Below are 23,699 nucleotides of genomic sequence, written 5' to 3' on the forward strand. Positions count from 1 at the left end.
GTTGCCAGGAACAGATAAGACAAGGAAAAGTCCTCACCGTCTGCTTTTTATTCAATATTCACAGAGACGGGCTCTTGGATGTTGCCCCAAGTGACTCTCCACCCCCTTTTCTCTCACTTCAACATTTGCCACCTTTTTGCCTAAAGGTGGTGCTGAGGCCCCTCTGCTTCTGAGCCCTTTCTCTACTACTTTCAATGCTCACTGGGTTATGGGAGGCGGGGTCTGGAATGCTTTCTAAAGACACTGTGTCCATCAGCTGTTGCCCTCCTGGTGCTTCCTCTTCCTCCTCTTCTCCCATTATTTCCCAGCTTTCCGCTTCATCTGCCTCTGAGCTGTGACCTCCCTCAACCCCTGTTGTAATTCTGAACTGTCTTCTTCTTCTCTGGAAGGGTCAGGTTAGGGAGGCAGTCTCCACCATTCCTCTTCTGCCCAGTCCCTGACACCCTGGGTGCCCACAATTCTTTTACTGTGGGAGCCTGACCGGGTGACTCAACGCATCACGCGCTGCAGTGGGGGTCTCCATTGGGCCTTCCCACTGTGTGTGATGTCACACACGCATACCGGGCAGTCACAATGTTAGGTGGAACCTGGGGCGCTTGGGCAGCACATGCTCTAGAGGCTTCTCATTAGATGCCTTTTGAGCACATCTGATAAATTGCCGATCAGAAGGTTGGCGGTTCAAATCCATGCAATGGGGTGAGCTCCCGTTGCTCTGTCCCACCTTCTGCCAACGTAGCAGTTTGAAAGCACACCAGTGCAAGTAGATAAATAGGTACCACTGTGGCAGGAAGGTAAATGGTGTTTCCATGCACTCTGGCTCCCATCATTGTGTTCTGTTGCTCCAGAAGCGGTTTAGTTATGCTGACCACATGACCCAGAAAAGCTGTCTGTGGACAAATGCCGGCTCCCTCGGCCTGAAGCTAGATGAGCACTGCACCCCATAGTCACCTTTGACTGGACTTAACTGTCCAAGGGTTCTTTGCCTTTACCTAAACTACTTTAACGGTCACAAACTAAAATGCGTTTCCAGCTCATTTTAGTCCTGGGAGCTGTCATTTGTTAATGGTGCAGGGAATTGTAAACTTGAGAGGATATTACCCTTAAAAAATGGCAGTTCTCGGCATTCTTTGGGGGAACCCATGACCAGTGGCGTAGCATGGGTTGTCAGCACCCGGGGCAAGGCAAGTAATTTGCGCCCCCTAACCCGTGGATTTGCGCCCCCTAACCCTAACCCCCAGATGTTGCGCCCAGTGCGGCCAGCCCCCCCTGCACCCCCCATGCTACACCACTGCCCATGACTGCTAAAAGTATTATAAGAGTGCTTTAAATGTACAGATGTGGAAGAGACCTGTCAACATGTCTGCTCAACCCAATGGCAACACATACATGTTCTTCATATCCTGAGCACAATCACCAGGACATGTTATCAGCTCTTCTCACCACACCATCCTGTTATGCAAGCAATGTTCCCTGAATCTGCTATCAATATCTCTTATGGCAGGAATCAAGATTACTTGCAGTGTTTTGCCATGGTAGGCTGTTTGCTTTGATAACTAACAGAATGATATCACAACTGCAATAATACCCTCATACTTTGTATTTGCCCGCATGAGCCGGAGATACCAACACATTCCTGAAGCATGTGACTTCCATGGTGAAATGGTCACGTTTTGGATACAAAAATTCATATTCAAAACTGGAAAATCAGCCAGATTTTATTTTAAAAGTTGGAACTATACATTTGAGCTATGATGCTGATAAGGTCTTATTATTATTATTATTATTATTATTATTATTATTATTATTCAGAGGCCTAGAAAAGGGGTGTTCCCCCCTCCCATCCAAAGGGCCAGCTTCCCACAGTCTCCACTCGGATAAGTAGGAAAGTTGCAAATGATACCATGCTTTCCCACCTCTGGCGCTGTAAACAGAAGGCGATGGGGTAAGTAGATGTGATGCCTTGTCTCCAGGGATAGGCAAATCTGTGATAGAATCATAGCTGGAGGGGGGACCTGAAGGGTCATCTTTTTCAACCCCCTGCAACGCCGGAATCACAACCAGACGATTCCTGACAGACGGTCACCCAACCTCTCTTATACACAGATAGAGCTGGGTTAACCAGATTTCCACCTTTACAAGCAGCAAATTTCAAAATAGCTTTTGCTGATTTAAAGGCTTGCAATTTAATATTGGATAGCTGTATATTCCAGGATGCCATTTCTGAATAAACCAACCCCAGATATTTAAACGTATGTGCTTGGTTTATGATGTGTTCATTCAGGTGCCAAAAACATGCTTTTTTAGGGTGCTTCCCAAATACAATCACCTGCGTCTTATAGTAATTTATAGATAAAGCATTCCTCGTGCAATATGAACTTAATTTCGCAAACAGCCGTCTCAGGCCCACCTGGGTTCTAGATACAAGTACTAGGTCATCAGCATAAATTAAGACTGAGAGGTTTTGGTTGAGAATCGTGACAGGGGCAAACTGTAGGCCCTCCAGTTCTTTAACCATGTCATTAATATAAAATTTAAAAAAGAAAGGCGCCAAAATGCATCCCTATTTGACTCTAGTAATGGTCTTAATTCTAGTAGTAAGATGGCCCAATCTCTGTTTAAAGCCTCCAGTGAGGAGATTCTACCACCTGCCAAGGCAGCCAGTCCAGAAATGAATTTTATTATGTATGTTTTCCATAAAAACAATTTTATGGCCATTCAAAACCCTGCTTTGTGTTATGAAAATGATATATAGATGGTACATTACACCAGTAAAACTTGCAAAAATGTACAAAACATGTAAGAAGTGTTGGAAATGTAAAGAAATACCGTATTTTTCGCACCATAGGGCGCACCGGACCATAGGGCGCACCCAGGTTTTTTTTTGGGGGGGAAATAAAGGGAAAAAAAATATTTCCTCCCCAGGCACGGGGTTGGGACGGGGGAAGCTCGAGCTTCCCCCGACCCCAGCCCCCAAACAGGCAAGTCTCCGCAAGCTGTGGGAGCGCTCCCGCTGCTTGCGGAGAGGTCCGCGAAGCCTGGACGCGCTGAGCTCGGCGCGCGCAGGCTTCAGCATGCAGGCAATTCTCCGCAAGCAGCGGGAGCCCAGTGCTGTCCCCCGAATTTGCGGGGCTGGCGACGGGGAGGAGCAGGCTTCTCCCCCCGCCAGCCTTCTAGCCAAGTTGGGGGACAGTGGGATGGCGCGCTGCGCCTCTCCCGCTGTCTCCCGAGTTTGCGGGGCTGGCGACGGGGAGGAGCAGGCTTCTCCCCCCGCCAGCCTTCTAACCAAGTTGGGGGACAGCGGGATGGCGGCGTTCCACCTCCCCTCTGTCCCCCGAGCTTGTGGGGCTGGCGGTGGGGCTATCCTGAAGCCTGGAGAGCGAGAGGGGTCGGTGCGCACCGACCCCTCTCGCTCTCCAGGCTTCAGCGAAAGCCTGCATTCGCACCATAGGACGCACACACATTTCCCCTTCATTTTTGGAGGGGAAAAAGTGCGTCCTATGGTGCGAAAAATACGGTAGATGGTACATTTTTTCATATGTGGTGGGAATGTAAGAAAGTGAAAAGCTTCTGGGAGTTGATATACAATGAATTGAAAAAAATGTTGAAATATACATTTGTTAAGAAACCAGAGGCTTTTCTCTTAGGAATTGTTGGCAATGAAATAAATAGAAAGGACCATAAAATTTTCCAATATGCAGTAACAGCGGCAAGAATATTACTGGATCAGAAATGGAAACAAGAACAATTACCAACGTTAGAGGAATGGAGAACGAAGCTGATGGACTATGCAGAACTTGATAAACTTACTGGGAAGATTAGATATCAACAAGATCAAAAATTCATCGAGGACTGGGGAAAATTAATGGATTACTGGGAATGTATAAGTGATAACGAAATAACGTTAGTGGCATTTAGAGAAGCTCTGTGATAAAATAAGAAATATTGTAAAAAAGCAAAATATAAGGGGGGTAGGTATAAAGGCAATATCAAAATTTGGAAATTTGTATTTAAAGAAATTAAATTTCGAATGATTCACAGAGAAGCCGAAGGAAGTCAAAAAATCGAAAAGTTTAACAGAAATTGTAATGTGGTACGATTGTATGGAAAAATTAATAAAATATATTTATTAAAAAAACAAAAACAAAACCCTGCTTTGTGCTTGATTTATTTGCATGCAATCTGATATATGGCCGCAGGAGATTGTTTAGATTGAAGGAGACTCTGAGAAGCTCAAGGTCTAGGGTGGGGTAGCAAATGCGGCCACTGTCAGCTTCCTGACATTTCAGATGCAATCTGGGGCCTCGCTGAAAACATCGTGCTAAACAGAGCAGAGGACAGGAGCTCTGGAACTGGCTGAAAGACCCCGACATTTCTGCATCATGATACCCGCTCTCCCCATGGTGTTCTTTTGGTGAGATTTTTATATGGCAAAACAAAAACAAATTCCTCCACAGTTGTTGATGGCGGTGGGGGGCAGGGGCAGAGGTTATAGAGATTTTTAAGGGAGGTGGCAAAAATCAGCAAAAGGTTCATGGTAATAGGGTTCAGCCTTGCCAGTAGGCCTTTTCCCTGTTTTCAAAGCTGTGTTACTACAGGGAAGGGGCAAAGCCCATCTCAGCAGATGGTGGCGGCCACCATTTTCTTCCCCAGGGCATTGGAGTAAAATTTTGATTATTTAGCATGTACTCTTCACATGGTCAGATGTATTCTGTGTGGGGTTTAAAAAAAAAGAAAAAATATGTTAATTGTGTGTTTGATAGGTGAAAGCCTTATAATGTAGGGCAAGGTAAAAAATTAGGCATGAAATAACATAATTTCTGGTTTATTGGCACCATTGGTGGCTTCCATCTGTGAATAAATAGCAGCTTGCGGGGGATGAAGGACGTTGTCTTACACCGAGTCAGAACTTCGGCCCATCTAGTATAGCATTGTTGACACTGACTGGCCGTTTCAGGCAAGCATCTTTCCAGAGCTGGGGACTGAATCTGGGACCTTCTGAATCCAAAACAGGTGCTCTATCTCTTTTCTAAAGGAGGGAGGGGGCTAATTTGTGTTGGTGAAGGGGAGAAGAATTAAACTATCTCCACCCACTAAATGCATGGTTCTTTCCTCTTCCCAGGCTCCTTTCTGGCTTAAGAGGAGGTGTTCAAAGGTAAGACTACATTGAAGCTGAATGTGGCAGGAATGTAAGTTACTCCAGTTACTTTGAGCTGTGGGAAGCTTTTAAATGGGCTCGCTGCATCTGTGTGTGAGAAAGTGAATGAGTGAGTGATAGAGATTCTCCTCAGGGCCAACAAGAGCTGTAGTGGTAAGAATTTGGGGTGGGGGGCTTAGGACCTGTTACTGTTTCTGCAGCAGGGTCCTTGTCTCTAGTGTCTTGGAGCCATCCAATCAGCATAAAAGGGGAGCTTTTTAGTCACTGAAAAGGATACTTCACATTCTATGTTCTAATTGGAGCCAATCAGAGAAAAAGGAGGTAAATCAGCCAATGAGGATTGACTCCTAGGGTCACTCTGGAGAGGCACACAGGAAGAACACCAAGGCATAGCTCCAAAACTACGCTTTCAGGAACACTGAAAACACAAAGTGCTTCACTTTCAAGAAAATGGTGTGCAAGTTCTGTTCCAGGCAATGGAACTTCAAGGAAAATACAGCTCAAGTTACTCTTAGAGGGATGTTTCCTACTATATAAATGAGAGGGTTTCCAAAATCAGTGCAGTTGAGGAGAAATTTTCTGCTGTCTTCTAAATTTTAAAATTGCTCCAGAAATATGGAGAGTTGAATTCAGGATTGGAAGAAATGAGAATCATAATTGAAAGATATTTCCATCCCTACCCACAATGCACCTGGTGTAGGTTCACTGAGGAGCCTTGTGGATAATTAAAATGGTGGCTATACTCAGCTCCTCCATTGCTCAGAGTCCTTTGCCTGCCGCTCTCTGGTAGGCCCAAGGGGATCCCATGACAGAGAAGGATGCCTCTGAGTCACTTTGCCTGGGGCCACCACAAACTTGAAGGCAACCATATAGGCCTCCCTTCTATTTCTACTACAGTATTATTATTATTATCTTTTTCTTTCCTTGTTAACCCAGTGAGATCCTTTGCGCTCCCAATATCACAGTGGAACCTAGCCTGGGAATCTTAGAGAGAGGAAATGCCACCATCAAATGCTGGAGTCCTTTGAACTTATTCATGAATTTTTCTCTGGAGATGCACAACCACAACATAAGCCACAACATAACTATTGCCACCCAAATAGCCAGAGGAATGGCTGCATTTTACATCACTAATGTAAGCCGCGAACGTGGAGGGTTATACAGCTGTTACTATTACAGCAACCTATTTCGGTCAAATCACAGTGAACAAGTCAAGCTAATGATAATAGGTAAGACATCCACAGCAAAATCTTGCTCAGCATCCCAGCAAGGCCAGGTAAGGGAAAAGTCACATAGTTCATTGGTCCAGGCTAGATGTTTTAGTCTGCTAACATGCTTAGAATGCTCCTTCAAAGATTGACACTGAATACTTTAAGTCCACTTTAAGCCCCCGCCCCCACTTGCCCAAAATGCCTGAATGAAGACTTGGAACTTGCAATATTTAGGCTGCAGTCCTAATGCTGCTAACCTCAGAGTAAGCCCATTTGAATTAAACAGAAGTTACTTCTTAAGATTGTGAAGTTAGCCATAGGAGGTGTTCCTGATTTTAATCCTAAATAACACCCAAGAAATGTCCTTTAACTGGGGACAGTGTCCACAATGCTATGGTATCCTTTTTATTTTATTTTATTTTATTTTATTATCAGATATTAGATTAGATTAGATTAGATTAATTACTCACCCTTCACCAGCAGGTCCCAGGCAGGTTACAATAATTAAAATTCAGAATTAAAAAAAGGTAAAACAGATACCTTCATAAGAGTAGGTATCCTATACCCTTTTAAAATGTGGCTCTTTATTGGGGGTGTGTGTTATTGTTCTTATTTTGATTTTATATATTGTGATCTTTTCTGTGAACCGCCCTGAGGCCTCCGGGTATAGAGTGGTATATACATTCAATAAATGAATAATAATAATAATAATAATAATAATAATAATAATAATAATAATAAATAGGGTGAAAACTGTATCATGAAGACGCCAGGTGCCCCTCTGTGGGAAGGGAATGGCACAACAAATAGGCTGCCACAGAGAATACCCTTTCCCGAGCCACGGCCACCCTGAACGTCTAAGGGAGGTAGAACCGCCAAGGGGCCTCCTCTTCTGATCTTAACACCTGAGCTAGTCAGTAGGGAAGAAGGTGGTCTGTTTGGTGCCTAAGTTATTTAGGGCTTGCTCAGGGCTTTGAACACAAATGTGAGCACCTTGAATTTAAGTCTGGAAATGAACCAGCAGAAAATGCAGCTGTTTTAGAACATGGGATATACGATATATATATAATCTGGTCACTGCATTTTGGACCAACTAAAGTTTCTGAGTAATCTCCAAAGGCATAGAATGCATTGCAATAATTCAACTTCTGGCACTTACTGTAGACTCTTTATTTAATTCCAGCATGCATTTTCGTTGAATTCTGATTTTATAGTTATCAACACATTTTTTTAAATAAAATTAATTGAATGGAGCTTCTTGTATGCTGCTTAGAGACTATTCTAATTAAGCAGTATATCATACCTCTCAACTGTCCCGATTTGAGCAAGACATGCCGGAATTACAGAAGCCATTCTGGCTTCTGATTGGATCCGAGAATGTCCCATTGTTTTGGTCTGGTGCTCTGGCGTGAATCAGTTGGTTTGTGCCAGAGTTCCAGACCAAGGATAAGAAACGTGGGTAGCGCTGTGGGTTAAACCACGGAGCCTAGGACTTGCCAATCAGAAGGTCGGCGGTTTGAATCCCCGCAACGGGGTGAGCTCCCGTTGCTCGGTCCCTGCTCCTGCCAACCTACCAGTTTGAAATCACGTCAAAGTACAAATAGATAAATAGGTACTGCTGCTGCAGGAAGGTAAACGGCATTTCCATGCGCTGCTCTGGTTTGCCAGAAGCGGCTTCGTCATGCTGGCCACATTACCCGGAAGCTGTACGCCGGCTCCCTCGGTCAGTAAAGCGAGATGAGCGCCGCAACCCCAGAGTCGGTCACGACTGGACCTAATGGTCAGGGGTCCCTTTACCTTTACCAGACCAAGGAAGCCTTGTATTTTGGTCTCACACTCTTGCATGAGTCAGCTGGCTGGGAAACCCAGCCAGATGGGCAGCATATAAACAATAAATTTATTATTATTATTATTATTATTATTATTATTATTATTATTATTATCTCCCACAAGAGCTTGGGAGCCAAATTGGTTTTGCACCCAATGCAAAACCAATTTTTAAAAAAGGATTCTGGGAATGTGTGGGGGGGTGGGTGGGGGTTGGGAATCCAGGTAAGTACAAAAGCTATTCAGGAGGTGTGTTTCAAGTCAGTGTGTCCGCACTGTCTTTTGCAAGGACTGAATTCCTCAAGAATCTTTGTCTTTGCACAGATCAAACATTAGGGAAGCCTAATATCTCCTTCAGTTCCATGGATCAGATCGCACTGGGAAGTAATTTCACCATCTGTTGCCAAAGCCCACATGAGGATGTGGAGTTCTATTTCCAAAATGCTGATACCCAGGTGACACATCAGACTATGGCAAACAATTTCATTGTCAGCAAGGCAGAGCCGAGGCATGGAGGGAACTACCAGTGCAGTTACCACCGTCCTTTAGAACCCTTTATCAGCTCAGAGCCCAGCAGCTCTCTGTTGTTGCTGCTGACAGGTAAGAAGTCAAACATCTTCGCATCAAGCATCATTCTTCCAAATACTGTAATAGGTTCAGATCTGGTAAAGTACAATAACACCCTTGTAAAGTATACAGTTTTGGGGGGTTTTCTCCTCCCCCCTTTATTTTTCTCTTCCACACAGGGTCTCTTTCTCTCTCTTTTATTTACATCTCACAATGTCTAGTGCACATTAAATTATGTACTTTTTGAACTTTCAGTAAAGATGTTTTTAAAAAAGAAAAAGACAGCATCTTTGCATGCATGTCCCTAACCTCATCTCTCAGTCTGGATTTTTCGTTTTAGCTTAATTCTAGCTACGGCATATTCCAAATGTTTAGTAGCAAAATAGCAGGAGGCTGTATATACAATGAGAGATCTCTCTGCGGAGTCAATGGAGGTTTTTATTGTTTGATGTTTTATTGTGCTTTTAAATCTGTTGGAAGCCGCCCAGAGTGGCTGGGGAAACCCAGCCAGATGGGCGGTGTATGTATGTATGTATGTATGTATGTATGTATGAATGAATAAATAAATTATTATTATTATTATTAGTGAAGGCAGCAAAGAAATACATTTAGCCATAAGCTGAGAGATGACAAATCTGAGTTTCATATACAGTACCAGCAACATATTTATTTGGGACGCCCGAGGCTGGAGTATGCTAAGGGTTCAGGGGAAGGCAGTTGAGGAACTGCAGCAAGTCTCAGAAGATGCTACAAGACCCAGAGCTCCCTCTGAAGAGGAAATGGTTACTAAACCACTCTGTTGAAGCTGAGGTTTAAAGGCAATCTTGTGGAAGGACGAAAGGATGTAATCAGCTCCACTTACAGGCAGCAAATGGGATATATGATTCGTGAGTTTATGGCATAAGGCTGAAGCTCACTGAGAAAGCAGAAGGTCTCAGTTCGAATCACTGGCATCTTCAGGTAGGTCTGGGAAAGAAATATTGGAGAACCATGACCAGCCAGTGTAGACAATGATCTGACTTTGTGTAAGGCAGTTTCCTATGTCCCTGTGTCCACACACATTGCTGTTGAATGCTAAGGTGGAGACACCTGCCTCTTCCCACCCTTTACAAGCACGCCATGATGGGCCACCTCACATCTCTTTTTCTTCTGCATGCAGATCTCAGCTTAAGCAGACCCAACATCTTCCGAAGACCCAGTGATTCAATTGCCCTGGGGGGACGTGTGAAGGTACAGTGTCAACCTAAAGATGGAGCCACCTCGTTTTATTTTTATAAGGCTGGAGGCTCAAAAGCAGAGGGGCCCATGCCTTTTCCCTCAGGTGAACTTTCCATTAGTAATGTCAGCCTGGAACACAAAGGGAATTTTAGCTGCATCTATGGACGGAAACCTTTCCTTGTCTCAAAACTGAGTACATCCCTGGAGCTTCTCGTTTCAGGTATAGTATCTTATTTGGTGTGTCCTGAACTTATCACCTCAAACTTAAATACAGTGGTACCTCGGGTTACAGATGCTTCAGGTTACAGACTCCACTAACCTCAGGTTTGGAACTTTGCTTCAGGATGAGAATAGAAATCGTGCGGTGGCAGCGGGAGGCCCCATTAGCTAAAGTGGTACCTCAGCTTAAGAACAGTTTCAGACTAAGAACGGACCTCCAGGATGAATTGTTCTTAACCTGAGGTACCACTGTAATTCATTGCTTTTAGTCTCTTTCCATATGAGCCTACCTGGACCCTGAGATCATCTTCTGATGCCTTTCTGCATGTGTCTCCACCTCAAGAGGTGCAAATGGTGGCAAGATAATAAAGAGCCTTTTCTGCAGTAGCTTCCTTTCTGTTGAACGCTCTCCCTAGGGAAGTTTGACTGGCGCCTTCATTATATACCTTTAGGCGCCAGGCAAAAACTTTCCTTTTTAACCAGGCCTTTGGTTGACGTGTTTGACATCCTATACCCTTTTAAAATGGGGGGGGGGATTTGGTGGGGGGATGGGGCATTGGGTTGTTGTCTTTATTTTGATTATCTATTATGTGGTTTTATATTCTGGTTTTGTTTTGTGATCCGCCTTGGACCTCCAGGTATAGGGTGGTATATAAATTCAATTAATACTAATACTAAAATAAGACATGAAAGTCTCACAGGGTGATGTCCAACTAAGCTTGAGTATCAATGGCCTTTGTTTATTTTTATGTTAATATTTTATTATAAACCTACAAACAAACATAGTTTTATTACAATCAAACATTTACTCATTTACCATTTATTTCTAAAGCATCCTACATTAAAATGGTGTCTTTAATTTTCTATAGTACACATATAATATTGTAGGGTTTTCTAAAATTTTAAGCATTTACATTATGTGTGTGTGTGTGTGTGTGTGTGTATTTTACTTTTGTTTGCTTGCTCTTTTGGATACATAGACAAAAATACTGTGATAGATTTTGTGTGTGTTTTATTTTGATTATTTGAGATGTTAAGGGAGAAATACAATCTGAAGCGGAATTCCTGGGCTAGGGGATGCAAAATGACCTGGCCAAGCTAGGGCCATTAAGAAACAATAGTGGGCCATTGAGATCCATGAACAATGCACAAGAACTGTCCTCCCACTTGCCCTGAGGTGTGAAAAGAGACTGGGTTTGGACCAGGGTAACTGGTTGAGGTGACAGGAAAAGAAAGGTTTTTTTGAGCAAGGGTTGCTGGGAAAAATAAGAAGGAAGAAAGTCTTGGGAAGGCTGGCTGGGAGAGATGCCCTGGACTGCAGGGCTGCACTGCTATGGGGGATCAGCCCCTCTTGAAATGACCAGGCTGTAAGATCTGGACTCCCTGCATGCAGACTGAAGGTGTAAATAGCTGAATAAACCATATTCCTTAAAGCTATGACAGTCTCCAAAGGACCACAGACCCTGGGTGAGTGCCTGGAACCCCATGGGCTCTTGCAGAGAGAGGGGGAGGCACCCAACTTTTGCAACCGTGCAGTCACAAAATAATAAATAATCCGCAAACCAAGAAAACAATAATTTCATAAAACAGAAACAGCTACTAGCACCATTTACACAGAGGACAGCTATAAACCTTAGCGTCCTCAGTTTTAAAAACAGTTAAAATAGGCATTTTAAAACGTATTTACCGGTATTTAACCCAGAGGCCCATGAGTCCTCTGTAATTTTAGAGTATGCCTAAATAAATAAATAAAAATTATTTATACTCAGCCCACCTGGCTGGGTTTCCCCAGCCACTCTGGGCAGCTCCCAACAGAATATTAAAAGCACAATAAAGCGTTAAACGTTAAAAACTTTCCCAAACAGGGCTGCCTTCAGATGTCTTCTAAAAGTCAGATAGTTGTTTCTTTCCTTGACATCTGATGGGAGGGCGTTCCACAGGGCAGGCGCCACTACTGAGAAGGCCCTCTGCCTGGTTCACCTGGTTCACCAACTATAGCCATTCCTGAACAGAGATAGCTTGATCACTGTAGCCCATTCATTCATAATCTCAAGGCTGGATTACTGGCACATACTGTACTCTAGGAGTGGCTGTCCTTGGTGCTGATTGGGACGCTCCAGCTGGTGGGCAATGCAATGGCTGGGCTGCTTATGGGGGCACATAGCTGCCAACATATAACACCACTGTAAAAAAAACAGCTGCACTGTCTCCCCATCTACTACTGAGCCGGTTCAAGGTCCTTGTATTAATCTACAAAGTCCTGGGTATTTTAAGGACCACCTGAACCTTTATATCCAGCTTCACCACTGAGGTCATCTGCATGAGCATCACTGGTCGTCCCCACAATTGGCAAGGCTCACCTGACAGCAATATGAAGCTGAGCCTTTAGTGCCATCGGCCCAGTCCTGTGAAATGCCAATAGAGATTCAGTGGGTGCCTTTAAATGCCGGCCAAAAATTAGGCAGGCAGGTAAGAACATGTATTTCTGTAAAAGCTAATTGATGATCTCTGGTTTAAAATTTTACCCAGTTCTTATTCCATATAGGTTTTAATTTTGTGAGCTGCTTTGAGTTTTTTATGCTAATTTTTTTAATAAATAATTTTTAAAATAAATAATTTTTTTTTAAATAAATAAATAGCCCCTACAGAATTTCTTTTGACCAAGCTGAGTTGTTGGGTGGATGTCTATGATCAGAACAGAAGTGGTTGTCACCTGCCCCTTATTCATTACTATGGCAGAGAAAAGTTTGGTACAGTGGTACCTTGGGTTAAGTACTTAATTCGTTCCAGAGGTCTGTTCTTAACCTGAAACTGTTCTTAACCTGAAGCACCACTTTAGCTAATGGAGCCTCCCACTGCCGCCGCGCCGCCAGAGCACAATTTCTGTTCTCATCCTGAAGCAAAGTTCTTAACCCGAGGTACTATTTCTGGGTTAGCGGAGTCTGTAACCTGAAGCGTATGTAACCTGAAGCGTATGTAACCTGAAGCGTATGTAACCCAAGGTACCACTGAATGTATGTTAACAGGACTTGGCAACTGGGGAGGGATTTCCCCCCTTATATTTTCTTTTGCACAGATCCCAAATTATCCAGACCCAAGATCTTCCTGACACCCGCTGAGCCTGTTTACCCAGGAACAAAAGTCACTATCCATTGCCAAAGCCAAGACATTGCAGCAGCATTCTATTTTAAAAAGGATACAGACCAAATGGTCCCTACGGCCATCAGTAACAATGGGGCCACGGCAATTTTCGACATCAGTAATATAAAGCCGGCACATGCTGGGAACTATATCTGCACTTATCGCCCCAAGCTAGAACTTTTTGTCACCTCACCATCCAGTGATCCTGTGGAGCTGCTTTTCAGAGGTATGTTCTGAGTGTTTAGGTGGAACCAGAAATAATTTCAAGAGTGAAGTTAAGTAAGCTGACAGTAGTATAAGGGTAAGCCCCAATTCCGAGAGTCTGATGGAACCCCTTAGAGCATGGGTAGGCAAACTAAGGCCCGGTGCCTGGATCCGGCCCAATTGCCTTCTAAATCCGGCCTGCAGACAGTCCGGGAATTGGTGTGTTTTTACATGAGTAGAATGTGTTCTTTTATATAAAATGCATCTTTGGGTTATTTGTGGGGCCTGCCTAGTCTTTTGACATGAGCAGAATGTGTCCTTTTATTTAAAATGCATCTCTGGGTTATTTGTGGGGCATAGGAATTCATTCACTTTTTCCCTTCAAAATATAGTCCGGGCCCCCACAAGGTCTAAGGGACAGTGGACCAGCCCACGGCTGAAAAGTTTGCTGACCCCTGCCTTAGAGTTTGATTGATAATATCACATGATATCCCACACCATAACTCCCGCCATGTAAGTCCACCATGATGTGTATTTTAGGATCATGCGCCCCCTCTACAATGAAGGCAGGCCTTCGTGGACTAATAGGCAGAGTTTTTAAAACCCCTAGCCAATTTGACTTGAGTCACAATAAGGTATCTGATTGGCTTGAGCGGGCTATGTGACCCCTCTACAATGATGTCACATCACTGTGGACTAATCAGAGGTTTTAAACCCCCAACCAATCTGCTACTTAATCTGCTAGAACTTATAGAAGTGCTGGGGCAGCCTCAGTGTGTTCACTCCTAAGAATGTGTCTGGGCATGTAAAGAGGCCATCCTACACCAAGCCCAAGTTCCCCCCTTCCCTGATTGTATGGGGTTGAATACCTCTGCCTATTGGCCCACAATGACCTGCTGTCATTGTGGAGAGGTCACATGACCTCTCCAAAGGCATGGCATGGTGGTCTTAAAGGGTGGTACTTCTGAGGCAGGGCTTCCGGGGTGGCATATCATGTGATCATCAATCAAGCTGGGGGGACGACAATTAGGGGGTGAGGCTTAAGCATTTGACAGGTAGTAGGACTTTTATACTACTGCTGACAACCAGAAATAGCTGTGGATATATGAGTGGGAAATTATTCTGTCTGATATTTACACTGGCCACCTCCATTATTGTTTTGCTAAATATCAATGCTAGGAAAGTTCATAGTGACCTCATTCACACATCCCAAAACCCAGAACCAGAACAGAGCCCTCCATTGGAATCCACAGTTTTATTAATTTTGCAGTGCAGTTATGCAATCACAATGTGCCCAAAAATGCACATATTAGGGTAAAACGTGCATTAAAGGGCATATATTATTGAAAACAACATACAAAATGCATTATTGTAGGGGAAATCGCTTTGCAAAAATGTGCATATTAGGTAAGATTTGTGTTCAGTGCTGATAAATTTTCATGATGGTTTTTTTTTTAAAACTGTACAAAAAATGTAATGCATTGAATGGGAAATGAGAAAAAGAGAAGCCAAAATTGACAAATTCACCCATCCCCAGACACGCCCCCATCACATGGTGACAGTCAGCATCTAAATTCCCTTTTCCTTCTGTGCACAGATGACAGCTTAATAAGACCTTCAATCTCCATCAGCCCCAGTGATGTAGTTGCCCTTGGAGGACAAGTCAATATTGTGTGCACAATTGCGTATGGATCTGCACAGTTTTATCTCTATAAGACTGGAGATCCAACACCAAAGTATTCCAGGATGGGCAATTCGAGCACCCACACTTTTCCCATTACCAATATCAGCTTGGAGGACAAAGGGCATTATACTTGCAGCTACATATGTTCAGGAAATTCCTTTTTCATCTCAAAACACAGTGCCCCCCTAGAGCTTCTGGTAACAGGTAAGGCTAGTCCTCCAGCAATCTGCAATATTTGTTTTAGAATGGCCTTTGAAGCTTATTCATTTATTTATCTAGCACTTCTGGTTGTTGATGTTATAAATGTTTAAATGGGAATTTGCTCAGGTGAGCTTGAGAGGTAGCAGTGTTCTCCTGCTCCTGCGTTTTTAACATCACCATGATATGAGGAAATTAAGCAAAGTGCATCTTTCTCCTAGCTGTGGGATAACACAATGGCGAGGGAAGGAACAAACTACAACTGCTTGTTTTCCAGGCTGCTTTTCAGGTCACTGGGCTTGAACCAGTAAGAATAGGTGGCAACTCAACAGAAATGCAGGATTCTTCCCCCGTGCCCTTCTAGAATATTTGGCTAAACTGGATTTGCCTGGGATAAGTTCATCACAAAGAAGTCTAAATGTTCCTTCACGTTGAAGACGTGTTAGACTTAGGCCCGTTTAAACAGTATCAAACCACTTTCAACAACCATGTCTTCCAGCAAAGACTCAAAAGGAAGTGTAGTTTGTTAAGGGGACTGACAGTTGCTAGGAGACCCTTATTCCCATCACGGAGGTACAATTTCCAGAGTGGTTTAACAACCAATGCCTTAGAAATCAATGTGTCTTCACAGAGAACTCTGGGAATTGTAGTTCAGTTAGGAGAATCGGTGTCTCCTAACAACTCTCAGGATCCTTAACAAACTATACTTCCTGGGATTCACAAGCTGTAATTGTTTAAAGTGCTGCAATACTCCTTTAAATGTATAGTGCACGTGAGCCGTTAATATGTCTGCACAAAAAATTGCAGCAAGGCATACCTGGTCGATGTCCTTTCTCTGGAAATAATATAAACCAGCAGTTATAATCAGATCTCTCTGTAGTGCTGAAGAGATCAAGAAAAAAGCAGGGCGATGATAAATGGAGTGGGACTCCTCACCATCCAATCTCTCCCTTTCCACAGATCCCAGTTTACCCAGACCCGGTCTTTCCCTGAGTTCTGTCATTGTCAATGTGGGAGAAACTGTCTCCCTCCAGTGCCACAGCCAAGACAGGGCCGTGACATTCTATCTCCAAAAGTCTGGAGAAACGAAGCCTCTGCAGCACCTTGTGACCAGCAGGAACACAGCCACCTTCACCATCATTGCAGAGCAGGAGCACAATCGAAGCTTTGCCTGTAGTTACCGCCCTTCGTCAGATCTTTTTGTCATCTCAGAGCCCAGTAAGCCTGCCGAGTTTCTAGTTATAGGTAAGGGAGTCGTCATTGCAAGCACCTTCCCCACCCCCCTTGCTTCAGCTTTCATTTCTGGTTTGAGCTTGAGCATCAAGCTGGGTGTTTACTAGCACAAGGCACCAGAAGGCTATCTGGAGAGGGCACATAACATGGATTAAAGCAGGGATCGGCAAGGTTTACCTTGCCTGGGCCGGTTCACCCTCTGTGGGCTGGATCCCTCGGTGGGCTGGATCGCACACTCACCCCCCCCCCCGCCGCAATTTCCAGCATCTGTGTAGACGTGATTTCCAGCGTCTGCATCTGCACAGACACGATTTCCGGTGTCTGCGTCTGCGCAGATGTGATTTCTGGCATCTGCGCATGTGCAGACCTAATTTCCAGCACTGCAGAGGCGAGTCCTGGTGCTGCGCTGCGCTGGTTTAGTGCAGCGTGAGGGGACTCATGGAGCAGATGGCTCGGTTCGGGGGTAGCTCAGGGGCCGGTTAAACGACCCCCATGGGCTACTTGTAGCCCATGGAGCCTTAGGTTGCCGACCCCTGGATTAAACAGAGGTTTATTTAAAGAGTCCCACTTCCTGGGTGGGAAGATGTAGCGTTTAAAAAATAATAATTCCCCTGCCTGTTGCATATCAGACTTTCCTGGAAAACATCTGGGCTGACTTTGTTAAAGCATGTTTTGCATACTTGGTGACCCCTGTTGGGAATCTGTGTACGTGCAGCTACTCACACAGAGTCAATTGAGGTTTGGCAGACAGCCAGAAAGCAATCTGAAGGAGTAAGTCTGCCTGGTGATAACAGAGACATGGAGACCGCTCCCTGATTGGTCAAGCTCTCTCAAAGGAGTGATAATTAATGGCCTACTAACTGTTAGTTCAGTATTTCAGGTTCAGAGTTCTGTGTGTCAGTGTAGGAGCTGTGAGTCGTGTCAGAGAGGGCTAGCAAAAGATCTGTGTTCTGTTCCTGTAAATAGTCCACTGTATATAATAAACACCTAACTACAAGTTCCTGGTTCCTGCTTCATCTATCCTGTTTGCAGCCAAGTCACCAATTGCTTCCGTGGATTCTGCGTTTACTCTGCTAGGTCTGGCTAAGGTCCTGCAACTAGTCAGAAAGTTGCGAAACACCAAATAGGTTTTGAAAGGGCTGTAAGTTATCTGCTTTTCTGTGCTTCATGCTTTATATGTTTATCTAACAAATACAACTTGTTAAAGTTCATTCTGAGTGTTCCTTTTACTGCCAGCCTGAATCCGAAAGAATATCTGATAAGACAGCCATTCACTTACTATATTCCACCAGCAAGTGAAAGTTTATCTGTTTTGACAAGTATTTGACTGGCTTTCTCTTTTTATGAGTTATTTCATTTTACTTTTTTAAAAAGAAGTATTCTCTGCGTTGTCTTAAGATAGTTTTGATCAGCTGTTGTTTAGCTTGTTTTATTTCCTCGTGTGCTTGTTTTGAAATACCATATGGCTTCCATTAAAGGGAAAAGCATAATCCCTAATGTAGCTTCCTATCCTGTGGATGAAGACAGAGCCCTGGCTTATGGTTGTCAACATCTCAATTCCTGTTTCCTTCTGTGCACAGATCGCAGGTTGCACACACCAACCATCTCCATTGTTACCAGTCAGCTGATTGCCCCTGGAGCACAAGTCAACATCACGTGTACAACTAATGGTGGACCTGCAAAATTCTATCTCCACAAGGCTGGAGATCCAATGCCAAAACAGTTGGTGAAGGCTCACAATCATGTGGGTATTTTTTCCATTGGCAATATCAGCAGGAAGGATGAAGGGAACTACAGCTGTAGCTATGCATGTTTAGATCGCCCGCTGTTAGTCTCTCAACCAAGTAACTTCCTGGAACTTCTTATATCAGGTATGTTGTTGTTGTTATATCAGGTATCTTCTTCTTCTTCTTCTTCTTCTTCTTCTTCTTCTTCTTCTTCTTCTTCTTCTTCTTCTTCTTCTTGTTTTTAAAAGTGGGGGCCGATGACAATCAGTGCAGAATACATAAAATGCTCATCCAACAACATCTTTGGAAGTCTGACTCAATCCATTAGAATAATGGGGCCTCCCATTGCCACCGCACGATTTCTGTTCTCCTCCTGAAGCAAAGTTCTTAACCCAAGGTACTATTTCTGGGTTAGCAGAGTCTGTAACCTGAAGCATCAGTAACCTGAAGTGTCTGTAACCTGAGGTACCACGGTATTTGCTTGAGTATAAATTGATAGAATAAAAATTTACCTTTTAAATTTCTGTATAGCTGTCAAGGGGCACAACTGACACTTAACGTTCCCTGGCTACGCTCAGTCCTCAGAGCTGTAGTTTGTTGATGATGCTCTGAGAAGTGAACTACAGTTCCCAGAATTCTTTGGAGAAAGCCATGTGCTTTAAATGCATGTTCAAAATGCTTTCAATGTGTGGTGTGGATGTAAACATTTAAGTATTGCATCTGGGAGTGGGTAATGGGAAGCAGCTCCCACTACCAGTGCAGTGTAGATGTTCTTCCCTTCCTCTGATGTATGGACTTTTTGGCTCAGTTTTACCCCTTTCCACATGCCCTTTTGGTTGCATTGTGGTTTTGGACAATTATGAGTGTGAATACTAAGAGTCTTCTTGTGCATATTTTCTGAGTCAACTGAGCATAGCTGGCATTCCATAATATACAGCTGGAAATCAGGGCCACAGAAGCACTGAACATGCTGCTGACTATGGCCTATTTTATTTAAATTTATTTTCCATCACAAACAGTGTTGAAGGTGCATCACATATTCTATAGTACCATGGGGAGACCTGGTCTGCATAGAGACATTGGATTCTTATCTCATTACACACGATAAAGCTATTTTTAGCCATCTCACCCCTTGGTTTTTCCTGTAAGACCAATTGCAGTCGTTAACAGTCATTAACAGGTTTGCCACACCTATCAGCCAATCACCCATTCCCACCACCCTTCTGAATAATACCCCTCCCCACCCTCTCACTATATATAAGGGTCTGGTGACTTCTGTTTCAGTGTATCTGAAGAAGCGTGCATGCACCCGAAAGCTCATACCAGTAACAAACTTAGTTGATCTCTAAGGTGCTCCTGGAAAGGATTTTTTTATTTTGTATAGTCGTTAATGCATTTCCGAGGACAGTCAGGAAGTATGGGTTGCATGGATATAAAAGCTATTGCACAACTAACTCTGTATGCAGATGTTAGAGCAATGCATCCTGCACATTGTGGTCTGTTGGAATAGACAGTTGGTGGGATCAGTGGATTAAAGTCTCCCTGTTCATTTGCTTATGTGCACAGGTCCTCACACCTCCAATCCGGGGACTTCTGAGCCTCCAGATTATACCCTGATCAACATAATTAGATTTGCCGTAGGAAGTCTGATCCTCTTCTTCCTCACATATGTCATAATCAGAGACCAGCAGCTCCAAAGGAAACATGGCCTTAAAGTGAGATGACTCTCCTTCTGGAGGAAGCATGGATTTTAGGTGAGATTACTCTTCCACCACTTCCTGGTTCCTTTGATTTTCCAAACTAGGTCTGAACCTAATCCCAGACCCTCCAAGTGTCCCTATTTTCCAGGGACAGTCATGTATTTACAGAAACCATCTCGGTTTCTGATTTGATCCTGGAATATCCTGCTTTTCCTTAGGATGTCCCTATTTTCATCGGGGAAATGTTGGAGGGTATAGAATTAGGCAACCCCTGAGTCAAGGAGATAAGTAACTATACAACCTTTAGAAGACATCTGAAGGCAGCTCTGTATAAGGAAGTTTTCTTTAATGTTTAATGTTTTATTATGCTTTTATCTGTTGAAAGTCACTCAGAGTAGCTGGGGCAACCCACTCAGGTGGGCGGGGTATAAATAATAAAAAAATTATTATTATGGAATAGGGTGTTCCTATTTTCATCAGAGAAATGTTGCAGGGTATGTAATCTTCAAGGGACTTTTTGCATTTGCCCACTGTTCATATACTTTTCATTTTGAAAGAAAGGTCCAGGTTTAGTCACATCCCTTAGCTTCTCTGCTGAAATGATCACTGGTGAAAAGCTCCAGGATGCAAATCACAGGTGCAAGTCAGAGAAGACAGTTGAGAAGAGGGGGATAGATTAAAGGTCTGATACAGTAGAAGGCTGATCCTTATTTTGCTTGGTATACATTCAAAGAAACATACAAATAATTTCATGCATTCAAGGGAGCTGTGGGCTAGCTTGTGTTTCTCTTATCACATCGGCCACCACTCCTTACCACGACTATGGGACAATCACCCTCCAAAGCCAAAGGACTTTCAAACACAATTTTTGATATTACATGGATATCACATGTTCAAAGAAAGAAAACACCAACCGGTTGACTTCCAGAAGCCCATGGACACTACTTACAAGCCTCTTTGTATCCCATCTATTATCCTTATCCAACCTGGTGCCTCTATCCCTTTCTGTGCTCAGGAAGTCCCCAGGAATAGATGGAGTAGGGATAACAATGACACCATCCGTCCAGTGTTGATTTTAGGCAAACTTCCCAATGAATGGCAGCTTAGCCCCCTCTTGTCCCCCCTCAAGTTATGCACACAGCTCAGCCTTTAATGCCAGTGTCTAGTTAATCCGGGTTGGGGAAACCACTGAACCACTGAGCCTCTTGGGCTTGCCGATCAGAAGGTCAGCGGTTCAAATCTGCGCAACGGGGTGACCTCCTGTTGCTCGGTCCCAGATCCTGCCAAGCTAGCAATTCGAAAGCACACCAGTGCAAGCAGATAAATAGGTACTGCTGCAGCAGGAAGGTAAATTGTGTTTCCGTGCGCTCTGGTTTCTATAACAGTGTTCCATTGTGCCAGAAGCAGTTTAGTCATGCTGGCCACATGACCCAGAAAGCTGACTGTGGACAAATGCTGGCTCCCTCGGCCTGAAAGTGAGATGAGCTCCGCAACCCCGTAGTCGCCTTTGACTGGACTTAACAGTCCAGGGGCCCTTTACCTATTGTTATCTCATGCCTTTTCCACTATATTTACAGGATATTTATATTGCCCTTAGATTTTGATGTGCAAAAGTACAAGAGATGTTGAAACCACTGGCCAAGAAGCCAAGCAAAGATAGCTCCGTGAGTCCACCGTGATGACAAGATAATTTTCTCAAGACATACAACAATAATATGAGATTATTCTTTTTTCAACACTCAGGCATACCAGATGCACCACTGCATGAAGCAGGCTGATAAGCAAGCTTCTTCTTTTTGTCACTGGCTACAACCTATGAATTGGAGGGTTTTCCCCAATTCATCAGTCTTCAGGTGATCCATTACAAAAAGCACGTTTTAATTATTGGGGCTGTTCTTCAAGGCACCATGTGTTTATTCTCTTTGGTTTGATTTATATTTTGTCATGGTGTTTTTTTTACCGGTATTTGATGCCATTGTGTTTTAGATGTGTTATTCTTAAACTGTATTTAAAAAATAATAATAAAGATGGGGTTTTCTTCTCAGTTTGTGTTCTTTCGTCCATTACATTGTATAATATTTTACACTGCTTCATAATCTCAAAAAAGTAGATAGTCTGAGAAACTGTGGCTTTGGGACTGTTGTAGGCCTTAGTTTTGTCATATATATGGTCAGAACCTTTTGATTTCTTTGTTGCTGCCTGCATGCGCTATACAGGGCAGCTAATATTTCAGTTTACAAGGCTCCATTTCCTTTTGATTTTAATTTTAAATTTTTATTGGAATTTTATTTACAACATAACACAAACTCCCCAACCCCCCATTACACAAATCCTCCCTCATTAAACGTGAACATAACATACAGTGAGCATAACATACAACAATACAAACAACCAAATAAAATACTTCCTTTATCATGTCCTTTTGAATCAAGCTAGAATGAATAAGACACTGAGGAGCTCACTTGGTTAGAGTCTCACACAATCCTCTAGGACCACTCTTTCTATCTTTCTATGGGTGAGAGCTACCTATAGAAAATAACTGAGAAATACCTGGCTGGGGAACAGGTATTCATGCCACGCCCCATGCCCCAAGCAGGACAACAGCAGGATCTTGAGATAATACTCTTCGTAACTCAGTTTTTGTTTCACATGGAAATGTTGATTTATTTATTTTTAATGTTTCTATACATTTATCAGCATGAAGCATTCATAGGGAGCCCAAGCCATCTGCTGCATTTAGACTGGAAGGGGCAATTTAAGCAGCCTAGACTTTCCTATAACATGGGAGATGTTTCTGTGCTTTACAATCAGTTTCCAGGGCTCCTGCCCTCAAGTGAAGCTGCCACAGTTTGAAAGGGTAAACCACCCAACCCTTGTAATTGTAATTGTTTCTGGCCATCGTGTTGCTTTTGATATTGCTGACAGTTTGAAAGGGCACAGTGCTCTGATTTGGATTTCATCATAACCTTGGGCACATGAGAATGGCCTTGAGTGATTCCCACCTTCTTTGTTGGGGACCTATGGAAGAATTGACAAGTATGAGGTGCTGCTGTGTTAATTCAGACAACTCGCCCAAAAGATCTGGTGCTACTGGCTTTAGAGGTTAGTAGTTCCTGCTCCATATAGTCTGTATAGTCGATATAGTTAAAGCTATGGTTTTCCCAGTAGTGATGTATGGAAGTGAGAGCTGGACCATAAAGAAGGCTGATCACCGAAGAATTGATGCTTTTGAACTGTGGTGCTGGAGGAGACTCTTGAGAGTCCCATGGACTGCAAGAAGATCAAACACATCCATTCTTAAGGAAATCAGCCCTGAGTGCTCACTGGAAGAACAGATCGTGAAGCTGAGGCTCCAATACTTTGGCCACCTCATGAGAAGGGAAGACTCCCTGGAAAAGACCCTGATGTTGGGAAAGATGGAGGGCACAATGAGAAGGGGATGACAGAGGATGAGATGGTTGAACAGTGTTCTCGAAGCTACGAACATGAGTTTGACCAAACTGCGGGAGGCAGTGGAAGACAGGAGTGCCTGGCGTGCTCTGGTCCATGGGGTCATGATGAGTCGGACACGACTAAACAACAACAAAGTTCCTGCTCAGAGAACTTTGTGGGAAG

The 23,699-nt window shown here is 43.6% G+C and overlaps 1 protein-coding gene across 7 annotated transcripts in view; it reads left to right on the forward strand.

The window, feature by feature from the left end:
* Positions 1 to 22,128, forward strand: part of LOC310829429 (leukocyte immunoglobulin-like receptor subfamily A member 2) — a 50,436-nt gene extending 28,308 nt beyond the window's left edge. Inside the window, exons 1-11 of one of the 7 annotated variants that reach the window (XM_083707844.1) lie at positions 4,307 to 4,411; positions 5,120 to 5,152; positions 6,092 to 6,384; positions 8,518 to 8,793; positions 9,920 to 10,198; positions 13,274 to 13,564; positions 15,140 to 15,430; positions 16,385 to 16,669; positions 18,238 to 18,528; positions 19,951 to 20,138; positions 21,662 to 22,128. In XM_083707844.1, the coding sequence (XP_083563970.1) occupies positions 4,380 to 4,411; positions 5,120 to 5,152; positions 6,092 to 6,384; positions 8,518 to 8,793; positions 9,920 to 10,198; positions 13,274 to 13,564; positions 15,140 to 15,430; positions 16,385 to 16,669; positions 18,238 to 18,528; positions 19,951 to 20,108 (2,229 nt within the window). In that variant the 5' untranslated portion in view covers positions 4,307 to 4,379 and the 3' untranslated portion in view covers positions 20,109 to 20,138; positions 21,662 to 22,128. Of the gene's footprint in view, positions 1 to 4,306; positions 4,412 to 5,119; positions 5,187 to 6,091; positions 6,385 to 8,517; positions 8,794 to 9,919; positions 10,199 to 13,273; positions 13,565 to 15,139; positions 15,431 to 16,384; positions 16,670 to 18,237; positions 18,529 to 19,950; positions 20,139 to 21,661 lie in introns of those variants that run through there. The other 6 variants (XM_083707845.1, XM_083707847.1, XM_083707846.1 and 3 more) reach the window with 6 other exon arrangements.
* Positions 22,129 to 23,699: the final 1,571 nt, after the last annotated feature.

The sequence above is a fragment of the Podarcis gaigeae genome (assembly GCF_964106915.1).
Source record: "Podarcis gaigeae genome assembly, chromosome: 13".
Taxonomy (NCBI): Eukaryota; Metazoa; Chordata; class Lepidosauria; order Squamata; family Lacertidae; genus Podarcis; species Podarcis gaigeae.